The 16,014-nt window shown below is 39.9% G+C and overlaps 1 protein-coding gene across 23 annotated transcripts in view; it reads left to right on the forward strand.

Annotated features, from left to right (window-relative positions):
- ttn.2 (titin, tandem duplicate 2) overlaps window positions 1-16,014 on the forward strand; it is a 214,487-nt gene that overhangs the window by 69,773 nt on the left and 128,700 nt on the right. For 10 of the 23 annotated variants that reach the window (XM_081604655.1, XM_081604668.1, XM_081604665.1 and 7 more), the window contains 29 exons: window positions 80-358; window positions 922-1,203; window positions 1,288-1,566; window positions 2,125-2,412; window positions 2,680-2,967; window positions 3,067-3,357; window positions 4,282-4,569; window positions 5,211-5,315; window positions 5,395-5,680; window positions 5,756-5,939; window positions 6,417-6,500; window positions 6,629-6,896; window positions 7,729-7,989; window positions 8,984-9,193; window positions 9,294-9,371; window positions 9,466-9,492; window positions 10,553-10,609; window positions 10,701-10,745; window positions 10,888-10,935; window positions 11,458-11,514; window positions 12,040-12,111; window positions 12,546-12,599; window positions 12,684-12,764; window positions 12,904-12,966; window positions 13,178-13,642; window positions 14,080-14,232; window positions 14,421-14,525; window positions 14,709-14,807; window positions 14,985-15,581. In XM_081604655.1, the coding sequence (XP_081460781.1) occupies window positions 80-358; window positions 922-1,203; window positions 1,288-1,566; window positions 2,125-2,412; window positions 2,680-2,967; window positions 3,067-3,357; window positions 4,282-4,569; window positions 5,211-5,315; window positions 5,395-5,680; window positions 5,756-5,939; window positions 6,417-6,500; window positions 6,629-6,896; window positions 7,729-7,989; window positions 8,984-9,193; window positions 9,294-9,371; window positions 9,466-9,492; window positions 10,553-10,609; window positions 10,701-10,745; window positions 10,888-10,935; window positions 11,458-11,514; window positions 12,040-12,111; window positions 12,546-12,599; window positions 12,684-12,764; window positions 12,904-12,966; window positions 13,178-13,642; window positions 14,080-14,232; window positions 14,421-14,525; window positions 14,709-14,807; window positions 14,985-15,581 (5,394 nt within the window). The remainder of the gene's footprint in view (window positions 1-79; window positions 359-921; window positions 1,204-1,287; window positions 1,567-2,124; window positions 2,413-2,679; window positions 2,968-3,066; window positions 3,358-4,281; window positions 4,570-5,210; window positions 5,316-5,394; window positions 5,681-5,755; window positions 5,940-6,416; window positions 6,501-6,628; window positions 6,897-7,728; window positions 7,990-8,983; window positions 9,194-9,293; window positions 9,372-9,465; window positions 9,493-10,552; window positions 10,610-10,700; window positions 10,746-10,887; window positions 10,936-11,457; window positions 11,515-12,039; window positions 12,112-12,545; window positions 12,600-12,683; window positions 12,765-12,903; window positions 12,967-13,177; window positions 13,643-14,079; window positions 14,233-14,420; window positions 14,526-14,708; window positions 14,808-14,984; window positions 15,582-16,014) is intronic. The other 13 variants (XM_081604663.1, XM_081604664.1, XM_081604670.1 and 10 more) reach the window with 9 other exon arrangements.

The following is a 16,014-nucleotide window of genomic DNA, read 5'->3' on the forward strand; positions in this document are numbered from 1 at the left end:
TTAATTAACACATTAATTGTTAACTTCTTTCTCTATCACATTTTGACTCCACCTTGTTGGATGTTTCCGTCTCGCCCAGAACCTCCGTCTTTCGTGGTGCCACTGCAGCCGATGGAGGCCATGCCGGGCTCCAACGTGACCTTCTCAGGCATGGTGAAGGGCAGCGCGCCGCTCACCCTGAAGTGGTTCAGAGGAACCAAGGAGATTCTGCCAGGGAAGGACTGCAGCTTCACCCTGAAGGACAACCAAGTGACTCTGGAGCTTCACAACGTGAGCCGATCCCATGCTGGAGAATACACCTGTCAGATCATCAACGACGCGGGAAAAGAAAGCTGTGCTGTGAATCTCACAATCAAAGGTCAGTTTCACTGCTCTACCTCCAGTTACAGTCCAAGAAGCTCCAGTTAGAATGAGGATGAGAGGAAACGGTTCTTCTAGAGTGATAATAGTTGTTTAGATAACTTAAGTTACCTAAAGAGATAACTTACAGATATGAAGCTAAACCATGAAGGATTAGGTCCCAGTAAGTTTGTATCTCAACTGATAAAAATGAGGAGTTGTCTAGATGATGATTCTTTTGCATGCTAATCAGCAGTTGTAGCTAAACTAACTTTTAATTTAGTGCTTTAGCAAAATTTGAAAATGTTTTGTGCCCTTAGCTTCCTCTATATTACTTCTTACAGATAACTTCTAAAATGCTAATTTTGTTGGTTGTTTTGTAAACTTTCAGTTGTGTTAAAGTTTTGGCAACATAACACAGTTTAGATGTCAACATGATTGAAATATGCACGTTAGAATAAGTGGCGCCAGCTTTTTAGTTTAGTTTATCTCATTAGTCTATAAGTTTACAGAGAAGGTGTTTAAAATGAGCAGAGATGATTTGGTTTCCTCTTTAAAGGATGTTTTGTTTGTGTCTGTCAGAACCGGCAGCCTTCTCTAAGAAGCTGAAGGACGTGTCGGTCGAGAAGGGCAAACCTTTAATGCTCGAATGTTCGTACACCGGAACTCCAAAGATCACAGTGAGCTGGTTCAAAGACGGCCAGCAGATCTTTGCTTCCTACAAATACAACATCACCACGACGGAAAGTTCCTGCATCCTGGAGTGTCTCAGCACAGACGACAAGGAGGCCGCAGGGACGTACAGCTGCCAGGTGTCCAACGACGCAGGAAAGGACACAAGTGAAGCTGTTGTGTCCATTTTGGGTTTGTCTTACTTCAATTCCGACTGATTTTCTTCTGCCGAAGAATCCTAGAAGTCCTCACTCCCATGTTTCATTGTGTCAACAGAGCCTCCATACTTTGTTGAATCTCTGGAGCCCATGGAGGTGACCGCTGGTGATGCAATGTGTCTGAAGTGCCAGGTGGCAGGTACACCTGAGATCAAGGTGTCCTGGTTCAAGGCTGACGGCAAAGTGCGGTCCAGCTCCAGCTGTAAGTTGGAGTACTCAAAGGGCGTCGCCAGTCTGAAGCTCAGCAAAGCCACCAAAGCTGACATCGGGGAGTACACCTGCAAGGCAGAGAACAAGATCGGCTCTGCCTCCTCCACCTGCAGACTCAATGTTCTCGGTAAGGAGGTTTTCACACCTGATAGTCCCATAGACTATTGGAACATTTCTTATATTTTCAGCTGTTGTGGTTCTTTTTCACACTGCACTGCGTCAAATGAATCAAACTAATTGAGAACTTGTTCCCCTCTTTGCCTGTGGCGGCACTGCACCAAAAACTACTGAAGGAAATTACACAAGAAGACACTGAGCACAATTTCCTTCTTTGCAAAATGTAAAAAAAAATGGAGTAGCATCAGATTTTCACAGTTGTAGGATTTCTCTTTTGTCGTTGTCATTTCTTTTTTTAGCACTAAACTTGTATTTCTTTTAGTTTTTATTTACCCAGAATGCCCTGCACTATAGTTTGCTTCCTGCTTTTGTAGTTTTTTAAATGGACCAGAGTTCACATTTTTGGTCCAGATCAGCTTTCACACATCTGTGTGAACCAGACTTTCTAGGCAAACAAACTGGAGTTTGAATAAAGGCGACTAAACAGCCTGATGTGAATTCACCCTAAGACAACATAGAACTGAATTTAGAGAAATCCTGACATCCACTGTTCCTCTGTTTTGTCCAGAGGCCAAAACGCCTCCTTCCTTCCCCAAAAAGATCACCAGCCTGCAGGAGACAGAGGGCCAGGCGGTGCGTTTTGAGTGCCGTGTCGCCGGCTCCTCACCCATTGAGGTGTCATGGCTGAAAGACGGCGAGCCGCTGACGCAGGGAGCCGAGTTCTCTATGCTGTATGACGACAACACGGCAGTGCTGCAGATCAGCCGTGGCGAAATGAGGCATTCTGGGGAATATACATGTGTGGCGACCAACAGTGTTGGCTCAACTTCCTGCAGAGCCAAACTCACCATGCAAGGTCTGTTATAGTCCCACTGTAGGATGTCCCACTGCAGGTGTCATTAGATACAGTTGAGTTCATGAACTTGGATCAAGAATGAGTCTTGTTTGTTTAAAGGATTTAAACATACAAGATATTTGGACACTACTGATGTTAAGACTATGTGTGTAAAGGAAAGTAAGGGGTGTAGAAACCTTTCTGTGCTGTAGTAGTGTGTCAAAACAGTTGGAGTCCATCTAAAGATATCTTGTTTTATCTTCTTGCTGCTCCTTCACGGGTCTGCAGAACCCAGATACGCTCCGGTCTTTGACAGAAAGTTGTCACCGCGGGAGGTGACGGTGGGTGACAGCATCGAAATGGAGTGTCACATGACTGGGTCCACCCCCATCAAAGTCACATGGTCCAAAGACCATAAAGATATCCGCTCTGGTGGGAACTATAAGATCAGCTGTGTGGAAAACACCGCCCACCTGACCATACTCAAGGCGGATAAAGGTGACACAGGGAAATACTTCTGCCATGCCTCCAATGACATGGGGAAGGACTCTTGTTCCACTGACATCTCTGTCAAAGGTATTTTGGTCTTCTCATCCAAAACCCTCAAACCCATCTGAGGGGAAGTCTTAGGTGAGTACCCACTTCTTCACCATTTCTTTTCCCTCTTGGTTTCAGAGCGTAAAAATCCGCCGATGTTCACCAAAAAACCCTCGGAGCACATCGAAGACATGGAGGGCAAACTGATAAAAATCGAGGGCAGAGTCTCCGGCTCGCAGCCCGTTTCTGTCAGCTGGTTCAAAGACGGCAAGGAAATCCACAGCTCTGACAAATATGATATCAGCTTTAAGAGCAATGTGGCGGTGCTGTGCATCAAGAGCAGTCAGGTGACTGACAGCGGCAGGTACTCCTGCCAGGCCTCCAACGAAGCTGGAAGAGCTTCCTGCGACGTCACTGTGGGCATCCTGGGTGGGTCTGGTGTTCAAAGGTCACTCATCTGCTGATGAGTCAAATGCTTTAAGACGAAAAAGATTTTTAAATAATACAAAGAAAAACAACCTGTGGCTGTAAAAGAAGTTAGATTCCTCTTAGAAGTAATAGTTCAAATACACTTTACAGGGGACCTATTATGCAAGATGTTCATTTTGCATGTCTTTATTCTTCCATTTGGGTCTCCACTGCTTCTACAAACAGCCCAATTGCTAAAAAAAAAAAAAAACACCCAGCTGTTTTATGGCAATGAGCTAATGTTTTTGGTGTCTTGAAAAGGAGCTGTTTCAAAAACTTTCTGTTACCTAGCAACCCCAGCAGAATTCCGCCAGTCACCTAGCAACCCAAGTGAAGCTCCAACCAGTTTGGTCAGCTGGTTTTACTGCTGGATTTACATGCTCTGGAAAGACAATTGTTATTTTGATTTAAAGTGACAGGAGGCCCTAAAACAACAAAATTCTCATTATCTAGGAATAATTTTTCCCATAGACAAATGGTAACATCTTCATGGAAGCATAACAGGTCCCCTTCAATTTCCTTTACTTTTGCTTGGTTAATATTTTTATTTGTTCCTATTGGTTATTTAGTTTGTTCCTGTCTCTGTTTTTGCCTGTTATAGTCTCTGTTGGTGTCTTCCAGTCTGTTATTTCAAGCAGCTAAAGGGTCACCAAAATCACAAATCTTTTGGTTATTTATTCTTTTTTCAGTGTGATAAACTGATGGCCTCTGCCCACAGGCCCACTCTGACTTTTTAATACCTTTTCAGAAACTTGTCTTTCGTAAAAATGTGCTGTACAGAATGAAGTGGATCGCCCATTGGTACCTGGTGCACAAGTTTTGTTTCTAAATTAAACTGATCGCTGTGTCTGCAGCTGAGTTCAAACCATTTGATCTCATCTGCAGAAGCCAAGAAGCCTCCAGTGTTTGATGTTCCACTCAAACCAGTGACTGTGGATGAAGGCGACAAGCTGAGCCTCAGGTGTCACGTCTGCGGGACCGCTCCTCTGAAGGTCCAGTGGATGAAGGACAGGAAGGAGCTTTCATCAGCCGGCAGCATCAGGATCGGCTTCTCTGATGGTACGGCCAGTCTGGAGATCAGCTCAGCCTCCAAACACGATGCTGGCGATTACCTCTGCAAGGCTACAAATGAAGCCGGCGCCGAGTTCTGCAAAGCCAAAGTTACAGTGAAAGGTAAAACCCAAACAGCCTCCTGATCATCTCAGTCAGTATCTAAACCTTCACTGCAAAAACACAACATTTTCCCAAGTATTTTTGCCTAGTTTCTAGTTGTATTACACCTCAAATAAGAGAAAACTAACTGATGAGTAACTTTTAAGCAAGATTTCTGAGATTGTCAATAATTCCTTAATATTGATAAAAAACTGCTTGTTCCATTGGCATTTCACTTATAACAAAAAGATTCCAAGTGAAATAACATACATTTCACTTGTATGTGAAATTTCTTGTGTTTTTTTTTTTCATTGATACTGGGTAAGGTGCAACACAAAAAATTCATCCAAGGTTTTGCTTTTAATTTAATTTATTAGTAATAGGGACCAACACACAGTCTTGAGCATGACCATTTAATAAATGTCTAAATAAAAATTTGTGAGCCGCAACCTGATATTGTTGCTAAAGAACAACAAATGTGCATATGGTTTGCTGATTTTTTTTTTTAATCTGGCAAACCTGCAGGATCCTTTTTTTTTTACATTTACAATAATTTACTAATTTATTTCTCTGCAGAAATCTAGCTATTAATGTTGTGTATTTAGTTTACTGTTTATTTAGCAAGATAAATAAAAATATTTCCTTGCGTTGTTGCCTTACAGAGAAACCAGGAGCAGCTAAACCTGAGACTCCAGCAGCAGCTCCAACCAAAAAACTGGATAATCTATTCTTCATTGAGGAACCCAAATCCGTACATGTTACTGAGAGTAAGACCCTCAAAGTGGAGAAAAGAAACCTTTAGAAAGTGTTTATTTCCTGCCCTGACTTCCACCTCTCTCTCTACAGAGGGAACTGCCACTTTCATTGCTAAGGTTGGAGGAGAACCCATCCCAAGCGTGAAGTGGATGAAGGGAAAATGGAGGCAGCTCACCCACGGCGGCCGCATCTCCATCGTGCAGAAAGGTCAGGAGTCCAAGTTGGAGATCCGAGAGGTGACCAAGTCGGACTCGGGTCAGTACCGGTGCGTTGCCTCCAACAAGCACGGCGAGATCGAGTGCAACGCCGACATGCACGTTGACGGAAAGAAAGAGGCGCCGCAGCTAGAGGGAGACCTCCGAGCCAAACTGAAGAAGTGAGTTCATTCAAGAAGTTTCTCAGCTGAAATCTGTGAGAACAAACTCCTAACATCTGATCTGTGTCCCCTCAGGACGCCATCGAAGCAGAAGAGTCCGCAGGAGGAGAAGGACATCGACATTGTTGAGCTGCTGAGAAACGTCGACCCCAAAGAGTACGAGAAATACGCCCGTATGTACGGCATCACCGACTACAGAGGTCTGCTGCAGGCCATCGAGCAGCTCAAGAAAGAGAGAGGCGAAGAAAGTGGAAGACCGGTGAGGCTCCCACAGTCTGCTGCTCATCTCACTGCAAAAACACAAACTCTTACCAAGTATTTTAGTTTTCTTTCTAGAGCAAATACCTTATTACACTTAAAATAAAACTTAACTAACTTATAAGTTTTCAGCCAGATAAAGGACCTTGTTTTAAGTCAATAATTCCTTAATATTTATTATTCTATTAGTTCCACTGGCAGAATATTTGACCTATCTTTGTTATAAGTAAAATAATCTGCCAGTGAAACTAGTACTTTTTATAAAATTTTAAGGAATTATTTACCTAAAACAAACTCTTATATATTATTGAAAAGTCACTTGTAAGTTAGTTTTTTTTTGTTTGTTTTATTTCTAGCGTACTAAGATATTTGCAAGAGAAACCAGACCTAAAATACTTGATAAGAAGAAATGTTTTTTTCAGTGCAGGACTTTTTAAATGAGGACGCTGCTGAGTAATGTTGTTGTTGTTGTTGACAGGAAGTGGAACGTGGAGACAGAGAGTCAGATGAGGACATGGCTCGGTTGGTGGCCGACCTGCAGAAGAGGATGGAGAGGACAGAGGTCAGGACACACCGACTGCTAAACACTTCAATGTTAAAAAAATACTGAGGAAATAATAAAGTGTCACCTTGAAAGTGTTGCCGTTTTTGTCACCATCATGAGCGAAAACTGTCTTGTTGGCCCTGCAGCCCGTTACCGTGGTGAAGGACATCTCCAACCAGTCCGTCTTCACCAACGAAGAGGCGGAGTTTGAATGCGAGATCAAGATCAACTACCCAGAGATCACGCTGTCGTGGTACAAGGGCACGCTGAAGCTTGACACCGACGACAAATACAACATCAGCATCAGCGGCGACCGCCACCTGCTCAAGATCAAGAGGTGCCAGCCGTCCGACCAGGGCAACTACCGGGTGGTGTGTGGGCCGCACATCTCCAGCGCCAAGCTCACCGTCACGGGTCAGTACCGACACCACTAGGCCTGAGCCGGAATGAAACTATGGCAGTATGATAACACATCAGCGTATTATTACTACAGCTCTAAAATGCGTTATTTTGCATTTTGTTTATCATGCTTTGATGTGAATTGGTGATTTGCTTCTTAAATGTTTAATGAATTGTGGATTCATCTTCACCATGTTTCTGCCTGAACTGAAGCTGTTCGAAAAGAACAATTAGGGCAGACATGTTACTTTGACTAGAAATTCAAATTAGACAAAATCTCTGTATTATGACTTTTTTTACCATGGCTTTTTTTTACTATGGCCCTAATACTTTGTTGTTAGATCTTCCAAAGAGAATTAAAGTTCACAATGACAACTCATATTATTATTTATGACTTTATTCTTGTATTATTTCGTCTTTATTCACGTGGGAGTTTATTTTTGTAATGACACTCTCAAAATATGATGACATTTTTCTCATATTAGGACTTTATTCTCGAAATATCAACTTCATTCTTGAAATATTATTACTTTAAACTGATTATACTCATATTATTCTGACTTAATTCACGTACAACATTATTCTTGCAATATGACTTTATTTTTTAAATATTATGAGTTTACTCTCATATTATTTTGGCTTTATTCTCGTATTTTTATTTTTTTTTTCTTACTATGGTCCTAATACTTTGTCGTACTTATACCACAAGAACGATATGACAGTATTTTTGTGGTTTTGAAACCATGACTTTTCATATGAAACCGCTCCCTGCCTGGACACAACCCAGCATCTCAAACTGAGTTTCCAGTCAGAGCAGAAGCTGAATTTCTGTGTCTTTGTGTTTCAGAGGTGGAGGTGGAGAAGCACCTGCAGGACACGTCGGGTAAGGAAGGCCAGGCCTGCACTCTGTCTTGTCAGTTGTCTGTTCCTAATGTCGAGGCTCAGTGGTTTAAAAACGGAAAGCAGCTAGAGATGAAGGGGAGATATTCGTCCGAAGTGAAACACAAAGTTCAGAAGCTTCTGATCAAAGACCTGAAGTCTGAAGACCGTGGGAGATACTCCTGCAGATACCAGCACCTGGAGTCCTCGGCGGACCTCAAGGTGGAAGGTTTGTACCTGGAAACCTTCCTGTAGACGTGATGGATGCTCTGCCCGATTACTAACCTCTTCCAGTTCTTCCGACTCTGAGGGTGAATTCACACCAGTCCAGATTTAATCGAACTCCAGTCCATTTGCCTGAAGGTCCGGTTGGTTTGGGGATATGTGAGCACATAATCGAACTCTGATGCAGACCAAAAAAATCAAACTCTGGTCTGCCTACAAACCTCAGTCTCAGTTTTTTTAATAATCATTTTTGAAATTAAATGTACTTTATTTTGAACAAACAGGACATAGAAATATCTTCAACTCTATAAGTAACACCAATCTGATGTTACATAAAAAATAATATAAAACAACTAAGTGTTGTAAAATGCAAAGTAAGGCTAAAAAAAGTTTAATTTATACATAAATAAGCAAAAAATAATAATTTGTACATTTTAGTTTTAAATGTTTAAAAATACATTCAAATACATATAATAAAGGCTTTGTTGCAACAAAAAAGATAAATAAAAGTAAAAACAGGTCAGCTTGAAGAAGGAAGTGGTGCTCAGCTTCTTTGTTGGAGGTTTTTGTTTTGTTTCCTTCAGTGGTTCTTGGTGCAGTGCCCCCGCAGGTGACTGGTGGAACAGGTTTTTTTATTGGTTGGGATTGTTTGAGCCCAAGCAGCGTGAAAACAAACTGCTCCAACTGAAAATGTAACAAATGTTGCACTTTTGTTCCCCAATCGAACCGAGTCCACTGGACTATCAGGTGTGAAAACACCCTAAAACTAATGTCGGCTCTTTGGCTTTGCCTTCTTTTTTCCTTTTCTTTTTGGATTTATTCTGTTTTAATATCCTCCATGATCGTCTTTCATCATCATCCTCAACAGCAACCAGTCATCATAACGTCCCATCAACATCCGTCTGGTGGTCGTCTCTAACCGTGTGGCTCTTGTGTTGGTGAAAAACTGCCACCCAGTTACTGTCACGTTCACCCATTCACGTCTTTATCTGTTTTAGCCGAACAAATTCATTTCACCAAACGCATCCACAACGTGGAAGTCAACGAGCGCCAGTCGGCCACCTTCGAGTGCGAGGTGTCCTTCGACAACGCAATCGTTTCTTGGTACAAAGACACCTGGGAACTGAAAGAATGCACTAAGTACAACTTCAGAAGCGAAGGCAGGAGACATTTCATGGTCATTCGAAATGTGACCACTGAAGACGAAGGTGTGTAGAGCCCAACCGGGCTCCAGGGGCCCCTGCAGATTTTTCTCCTCTTGCTGTTCTTTGTGACCTGAGTGTCTTCATCGCTAATCCTCCCATGTAGGCGTTTACTCAGTGATTGTGAGATTGGAGCCCAGAGGAGAGGCTAAGAGCACAGCTGAGCTTTATTTGTCTGGCAAAGGTACAGTTATTAGTCAGGCAGCAATTTTTCTGCTTCTGATCAGCGGTGGGCGATCTCAGACTTTAACACAAACCGCACTCTGTTTTTTTCACAGAAATCGAATTAGCGATGGTACCGACAGGTGAGTGATTTATTATTCAGAAAATTAAAGATTTTATTCAGAAGGGACACTTTTGGAAACTCTTGTCCATTCAGATGTGGTGTCACATTTACAGAAAATCTATATTTAAGTAAAAGCAGCACTATTCCAACAAATCTTTACTCGAGTAAAAGTAAAAAGAAAAACCCAAGAAATTACGCAAGAGTAAAAAAGTATTTTGTAAAAAGGCGACTCAAGAAGTACTGTAATATAACTGTATTGCAATATAAATAATATATTATTTAATATATATCATATCAATAATAATAATAATAATATATTATTTAATATATATTATATCTGTATTGTAATATAAATACATTTAATACTTAAAATTACATAAACAGATGGACCAAATTAAAGTTTTGTGGAATTTCTGGTATTTTATAGAACAAAATTAAAATAATTCCTATAAATAACAAAATTAGGCATAAATAAAAAAAAATCTAAATCAGTTTATTTTAATATGAAACTGCAGGTATACATCTGGTAAATTTTGGTTATAACAAGCTTGTTCTTCAGTCTGTGAAGTTTTCAGAAATTGTACTCAAATAAGAGTGTTGATAATTCATAACAAAATGACGTAACTTCAGCCTCAACACTCGTAGTTTAGCGTCTTAAAGGGACACGACCAAAGTGCGCACAAGATTCTTCAACGGTTTTCCTGCATTATTTTTCTCTTGCTTTTATCGCACTGTGCCTAATAAATATAATACCTACATCTCCAGGTTTCACTTTAACAGAATTGTTTTACCGCGGCAGCGCTGCAAGTAAATGAATTTGTGCGTATGCACGAAATATCCGGATGAAACAATAACACAGCCAAAATCAACTTACCAAAAACACAGATATGGCAGAAATGATGTCGATCATTGTCATAAATTTCTGTTTTTGTTAAATCCCCATTTTCAAATTTAATTATTCCAAAATGTATTATTAAATTTGGTATAAAATGTTTCAGAAGGTAAAAAAGACAGATGATGACAGTTGAGATTTACAGCCGGAAAGCTGTTTGGTTTTAACCGTTCTCCGTGTTGTGTAGATTTCCCAGACTCTTCAGTTCAGAGGCCTGAAGTGCCTTCAGCAGAAGAAATTCAAGGTAAGATTCACCGACTGCTGCAGGGACTAAAGTGAAACCTGAAACGGTTCTTCATGGCTACTAACAGACACAAAATGTGTTTTTCTTCAAGAATCTTCTGAGTTCTATCAGTATGAAGAAAAGATCGAACAGAGAGGTACTTATCCAGAAATCGTCCTCAACATGAGGATAATTTGTTCAAATTTGACTAATCAGATTAACTCAAACCTTATTAACAGTTAAACCAAGCATATTTTTATTTAATGATGGGGCTTAAATGTTTTGTTTTCCTTTACAAGAATCAGCTGAATATTCGTATCAGTATGAAGAGGAGGTGCAGCAGAAAGGTACCGTGTTTCTCCCTCCTCGTCCTCTTCATCACCTTCTAACCACCTGAGCAGATCTGGGACAGAAGGCAGCACCATCATTTATATTTTCATCCTGTTAGGATTAAAAACGCTTTAATGTAGTTGGTAAAATCTGTTCTTATTTAGTGACGTCCCTGGAGCTATCAGGTGGATTTGACCCACATCTGCTTCTTTTTTCCTATCCTCTTCTTTTCTCCTTCATAACCATTTTAATATCACCATCTTGGATACATTTAGCTTTTGTCCTGATTTTCTTTTTTCACTTTGTGCCTCACGTCTTCCTCTAACACTCCCTTATCTTTGGTGTTTTTGGTGTTGTCACACCTTTAAATTTAACCCACTAAGTGTGTGGAACGATGGTAACCACTTATTCTAACTTCAGATTTCTTCTACTGGTGTAAACTGGTTTGTTCTTCTCCTCTGAGACGTCAGAAAGCTTCGTTATTTAATGTCCTAAATGTTTGTCTCATATTTGTCTTCTGTGATTTTGATCGTCTTCAGTCGAGTATCAGAGCTGGACAGAAGAGACTGTAACACAACAGGTTTCAGAGACTAAAGGTATCACTGTTGTGTTTACGTTGCTCTTTTTTCTCTTTTAATAACCTCTTTTTAACACAAAATCAAAGAATATTTTCTACCAAGCAGATTTTTCTTTGGATTTTCTTGATGTTATGTGTTACAGAGTATTAGGGCCACAGAAAGAAAAATAAAAAATATAATTACAAGAATAAAGTCAAAGTATTTTGTGAATAAAGTTGAAATCATATGAAAATACAGTCATAATATTACAAGAATAAAGTGGTAATATTATGACTTTATTCTAGTAAAACTACGACTGGTCTCATATTATTGCAACTTTATTCTCATACAACTTTATTCATGTGAAATTATGATTATTCTGATATGAGTTCATTCTCCTAATGCTATTGATTTGATTCTCACAATTTTATTGCTTTGTTCTCATAATTGTATTTATTTTTTTGTTCCTTTCTTAGCGTGGCCTAATACTCTGTCATAGCTCTAAATTATGTTTTCAGACACACGCCTGATTATAAGTCTTTGTGTTGCTTTGTCTTATTTCAGCTGCCAGAGTTGCTGTTGAAGAAAAAGTGGAGACCATGAAAGTTGAACTGAGAGAGGAAATCCCAGCTAAAGGTAACACAAAGCTCCATCAAGATTTATATCCTCTAATTAAGTTTAAGAATGTTATTTTTTGTATTATTTCTGCAATATCTTTATCCAACGACACAAAAATCAGCGTGTTGTGTTCAGTTCTGATGAAAAGAAAACTCCTCCCTCTTTGGAGTTTCATAGTTGAGCCACATGTTGTAGCAGAAACATCATTCAAAGTTTGATTGAGACAGATGTCAGGGTTTATGCAGGTTTCACCAACTCAAATTTAAGATTATTTAAGACCATCATAAATTAAATCTGAGACCTGTATCGCGACAGAAATGTACAAAAGAGAATTGCATATTTATATTTAAATTTTTTGGTATTGTTATTTCTGACCTGTTTTAAAGTAACTTCACATGTGATTACTCCTCATTTATTCCTAACATGGTTTGTGTTTTATTTTTATTCCAAAGTTGAGAAGAAGACTGAAGAGAAGCCAACTGCAGCTGTGGAGGAACCCAAGAAAAGTATGAATGTGTTCAGGGATGGATTCATGTGTGGCTGTTCAGTATTCTTGAAAATATTCATACTATTTAACTAAAACGTTGCAGAACCAGAAGCCAGGAAGCCAGTAGAGGAAAAGGTTCATGCAGTTTCAGTCCCAGAGAAGAAGGACGTTTCTGCTCCCAAAGGTATTCCATGAATACTTTCAGTGTTGTTTATTTTTACCTTGATTTTCCTCTCAATGTGGGTTAATGCTCTTATGTTTTGATTTTGCTCCTTTAATTGTTGATTTTTAGCTTATTTTGTGTTTTAATGTGTCTTTAAAAGAACCAGAGGAGGTGAAGAAACCAGTCGCTGCTCCAAAAGAGAAGCCCGGACTTCCAACCAAAGGTCTGTATTTCTTCTGTGTGGCTCCCATCTGGAGTTTCAACCTCTTAACGTCTTCATGATGTTTGATCCGGGTTTGTTCTGTTCTGTTCTGTTTGGACTTCGCTGGTGTCTGCTTTTCTGTTAATCTTCCTCTTTCTTCTTAGTCTTCTACCTCTTTAAAACTCTTCTTCAGACTCTAATGTCAGCTAATGTTTATGTTGCATAAATGAAGATGAAGCCAAGCCTCAGGTTCCAGCTGAGCCCAAGAAACTGGTTCCTGAAGCAAAGCCCAAAGCGGAACCAGAAGCCAAACCCACTCCAACTCCAAAGGCAGAGCCAGAACCAAAGGCTAAACCCGCCCCGGCTCCAAAAGAACCAGAACCAAAGGCTAAACCAGCTCCAGCTCCTAAAGAAGAACCAGAACCAAAGGCTAAACCCGTCCCGGCTACAAAAGAACCAGAACCAAAGGCCAAACCTGCTCCAGCTCCAAAGGCAGAACCAGAACCAAAGGTTAAACCGGTTCCAGCTCCTAAAGAAGAACCAGAACCAAAGGCTAAAGCTGCTCCAGCTCCAAAAGTAGAACCAGAACCAAAGGTTAAGCCTGTACCAGCTCCAAAAGAACCAGAACCAAAGGTTAAGCCTGCTCCAGCTTCCAAAGCGGAACCAGAAGTGAAGCCAGTGACTCCTCCATCCAAAGGTATGCTCTAGGGCTGCAACTAACGATTATTTGTTTTCAATTATTCTGACGATTAATCGATTAGTTGATTAATCAATTAATCAAAAAAAAATTTACATTCTGCAGATGTTTCATCTACATTTTTATTTAAAATTGTTATTTGAGAAGTTGGGATAGAACATATTTAAACTATCTTAAATGCACAATGTATATGTATTTTTTGTACAGTTTTTAGAGTCTATGTACTCCTGTTAACGATTAATCGATTACTAAATTACTTGATGATTATTTCAATAATCGATTAATCCAGTTAATTGTTTCAGCTCTTGTGCGTTCTGCTCTGTTTGCATCTGTGTGTTGAGTTTTCACGGTTGTATGAAAACAAACCGTTTAGCTTCGAATGTGGAAGCGATTCTTTCACTGTCTTTGGTCTGAAACCATCTGAATGTCACTTTAAGCCCCTGAAGAGGCTGCAAAGATCAAACCTGAACCAGAAGCTCCAAAACCAAAGCCAGAACTGAAGAAAACAAAACCAGAAGTCCGTAAACCTGAACCTTCTAAACCAGAATCTGCAGAACCAACACCAGAACCAAAGGAACCTCAGAAGAAAGGTACACAACGTCTTCTAACACAAACCCCTCCTTCGTTTGCTCAAACTTCTGGATTATTTATCCCAGAAAATAATCTTTGTGTCAGTCCGATTGTGTCTTATTAACCTTTTTACCTCCTTCTTTGAGAGAACTGACTGTCTTTAGGTTCAGTTACCATAGTGACAGAGGGTAATTTGTTCTTTTTAAAGTGCCAGAAGAACCAGTAAAGAAGGAGGTGGCTGCTCCTCCACCTCCTTCAGTCCCACAGAAAGTACAGAAAGAGGCAGAAGAACCTCAGAAGAAGCCAGTTAAAGGTATCCGAAGCTCATTCTGTAGCTTCTGACATTAAAACCTGAAGTTCTTTTCGTGATGATGAGGATGCATGCCGTCCATGTTTGTTTCAGTCATGTCTTTCTATTCGTGACGCTCAGTGGAGTGTTTTTCCATTCTCTGACCTTGAAAAGTCTTGTAATATTTGTGAACGGTACTCTTTAAAGTTCCCGTGGAAGAAAAAGTTCCTGATCTTCCGAAAGCAGCGAAGAAACCAGAACCTAAAGCGGCTCCTCCCAAAGAAGAGCCACCTCAGAAGGACAAAGGTACTCTCTAGTTGGTCTTAAAATATGATACATTTTAGAAAATTAACCTCTCTTTTTTGCTTTGCTTGACAAAAAAGACCATATGAGTGAGCTATAACCTTTTATTGTGCGTTAGCACATTCTCTTCTTCCTTATGGTCATGTCTTCTGCATGTTTTTCTGTCAAACCCTCTTAAAGCTCTCAAGCCCCAACAGAAATCTGACCAGAAAATGCCTGATGAGGAGGCTGTGTTGGGCAAAAAGTCTGAAAAAATATCTGAAACGGCAGCAAGAAAAGCTGAGGTGACGGAGAAAATGCCGAAAAGTAAACAGGAAGTTGCACAGAAGGTGGTGGCTGAAAGAATCCCAGAGAAAATACAGGAAAAAATACCAGAAAAACTTCCAGAGAAAATTTCTGAGAAACGTCCAGAAAAAATCCCAGACAAACCTCCTGACAAAATTGTAGAGAAACCTCCAGAAAAAATCTCTGAAACACTTCCAGAGAAAATCCCCCAAAAAATTGAAGAAAAAATCTCAGAGAAACGACCTGAAAAAGTCTCTGAGAAGCTCCCAGAGAAAATTTCTGAAAAACTTCCAGAGAAAATTCCTGAGACAAAGCCTGAGCTTAAACCTCCTCAGAAAAAGGCTGAAGAGGTGATCAGTCAGAAAAAACATCCTGAGAAAGTTGACAAAGTGAAACCACAGAAACAAGCAGAGAAAACCTTTGAAGGTGAAACAGTTTCTGTTAAAACACCTGAGAAGTTCGGAGCAAAACGAGAAGAATCTCTTCAGAAAGGTACAGATGACAAAAACATCGACTCTCTTCCTCCCTTTGTCTTCTTCATCAAACATCTCTTTGAGTTTGGCATTCTTCACCTTCAACACAGAACGGGTTAAATGTTACAGAACGTCGCCACAGAAGTAAAACCGAAATGTTAAAATTTCTAGATAAATTCAGGTGTATTTGAAAGTTCTTTCTGAGTTCAGTTTTGCTTTGAATTATGAAAAAATCTACGTTTTGCATTTTTTAATGTCTCAAAATGTCAACTCATTTTGTGTAAAATGGACATAAAACTAATTGATGTTTTCTACAGAGTATTAGGCCCACACTAAAAAAAAATTAAATAAAATTACAAGAGTAACTCACAAAAAGTATGTCATAATATTATGAGAATAAAGTGAAACTAACACAAGAATAAAGGCGTAATATTACGAGAATAAAGTTGTAG

Source organism: Poecilia reticulata, chromosome 2 (assembly GCF_904066995.2).
Source record: "Poecilia reticulata chromosome 2, P_reticulata-male-v2, whole genome shotgun sequence".
Lineage (NCBI taxonomy): Eukaryota > Metazoa > Chordata > Actinopteri > Cyprinodontiformes > Poeciliidae > Poecilia > Poecilia reticulata.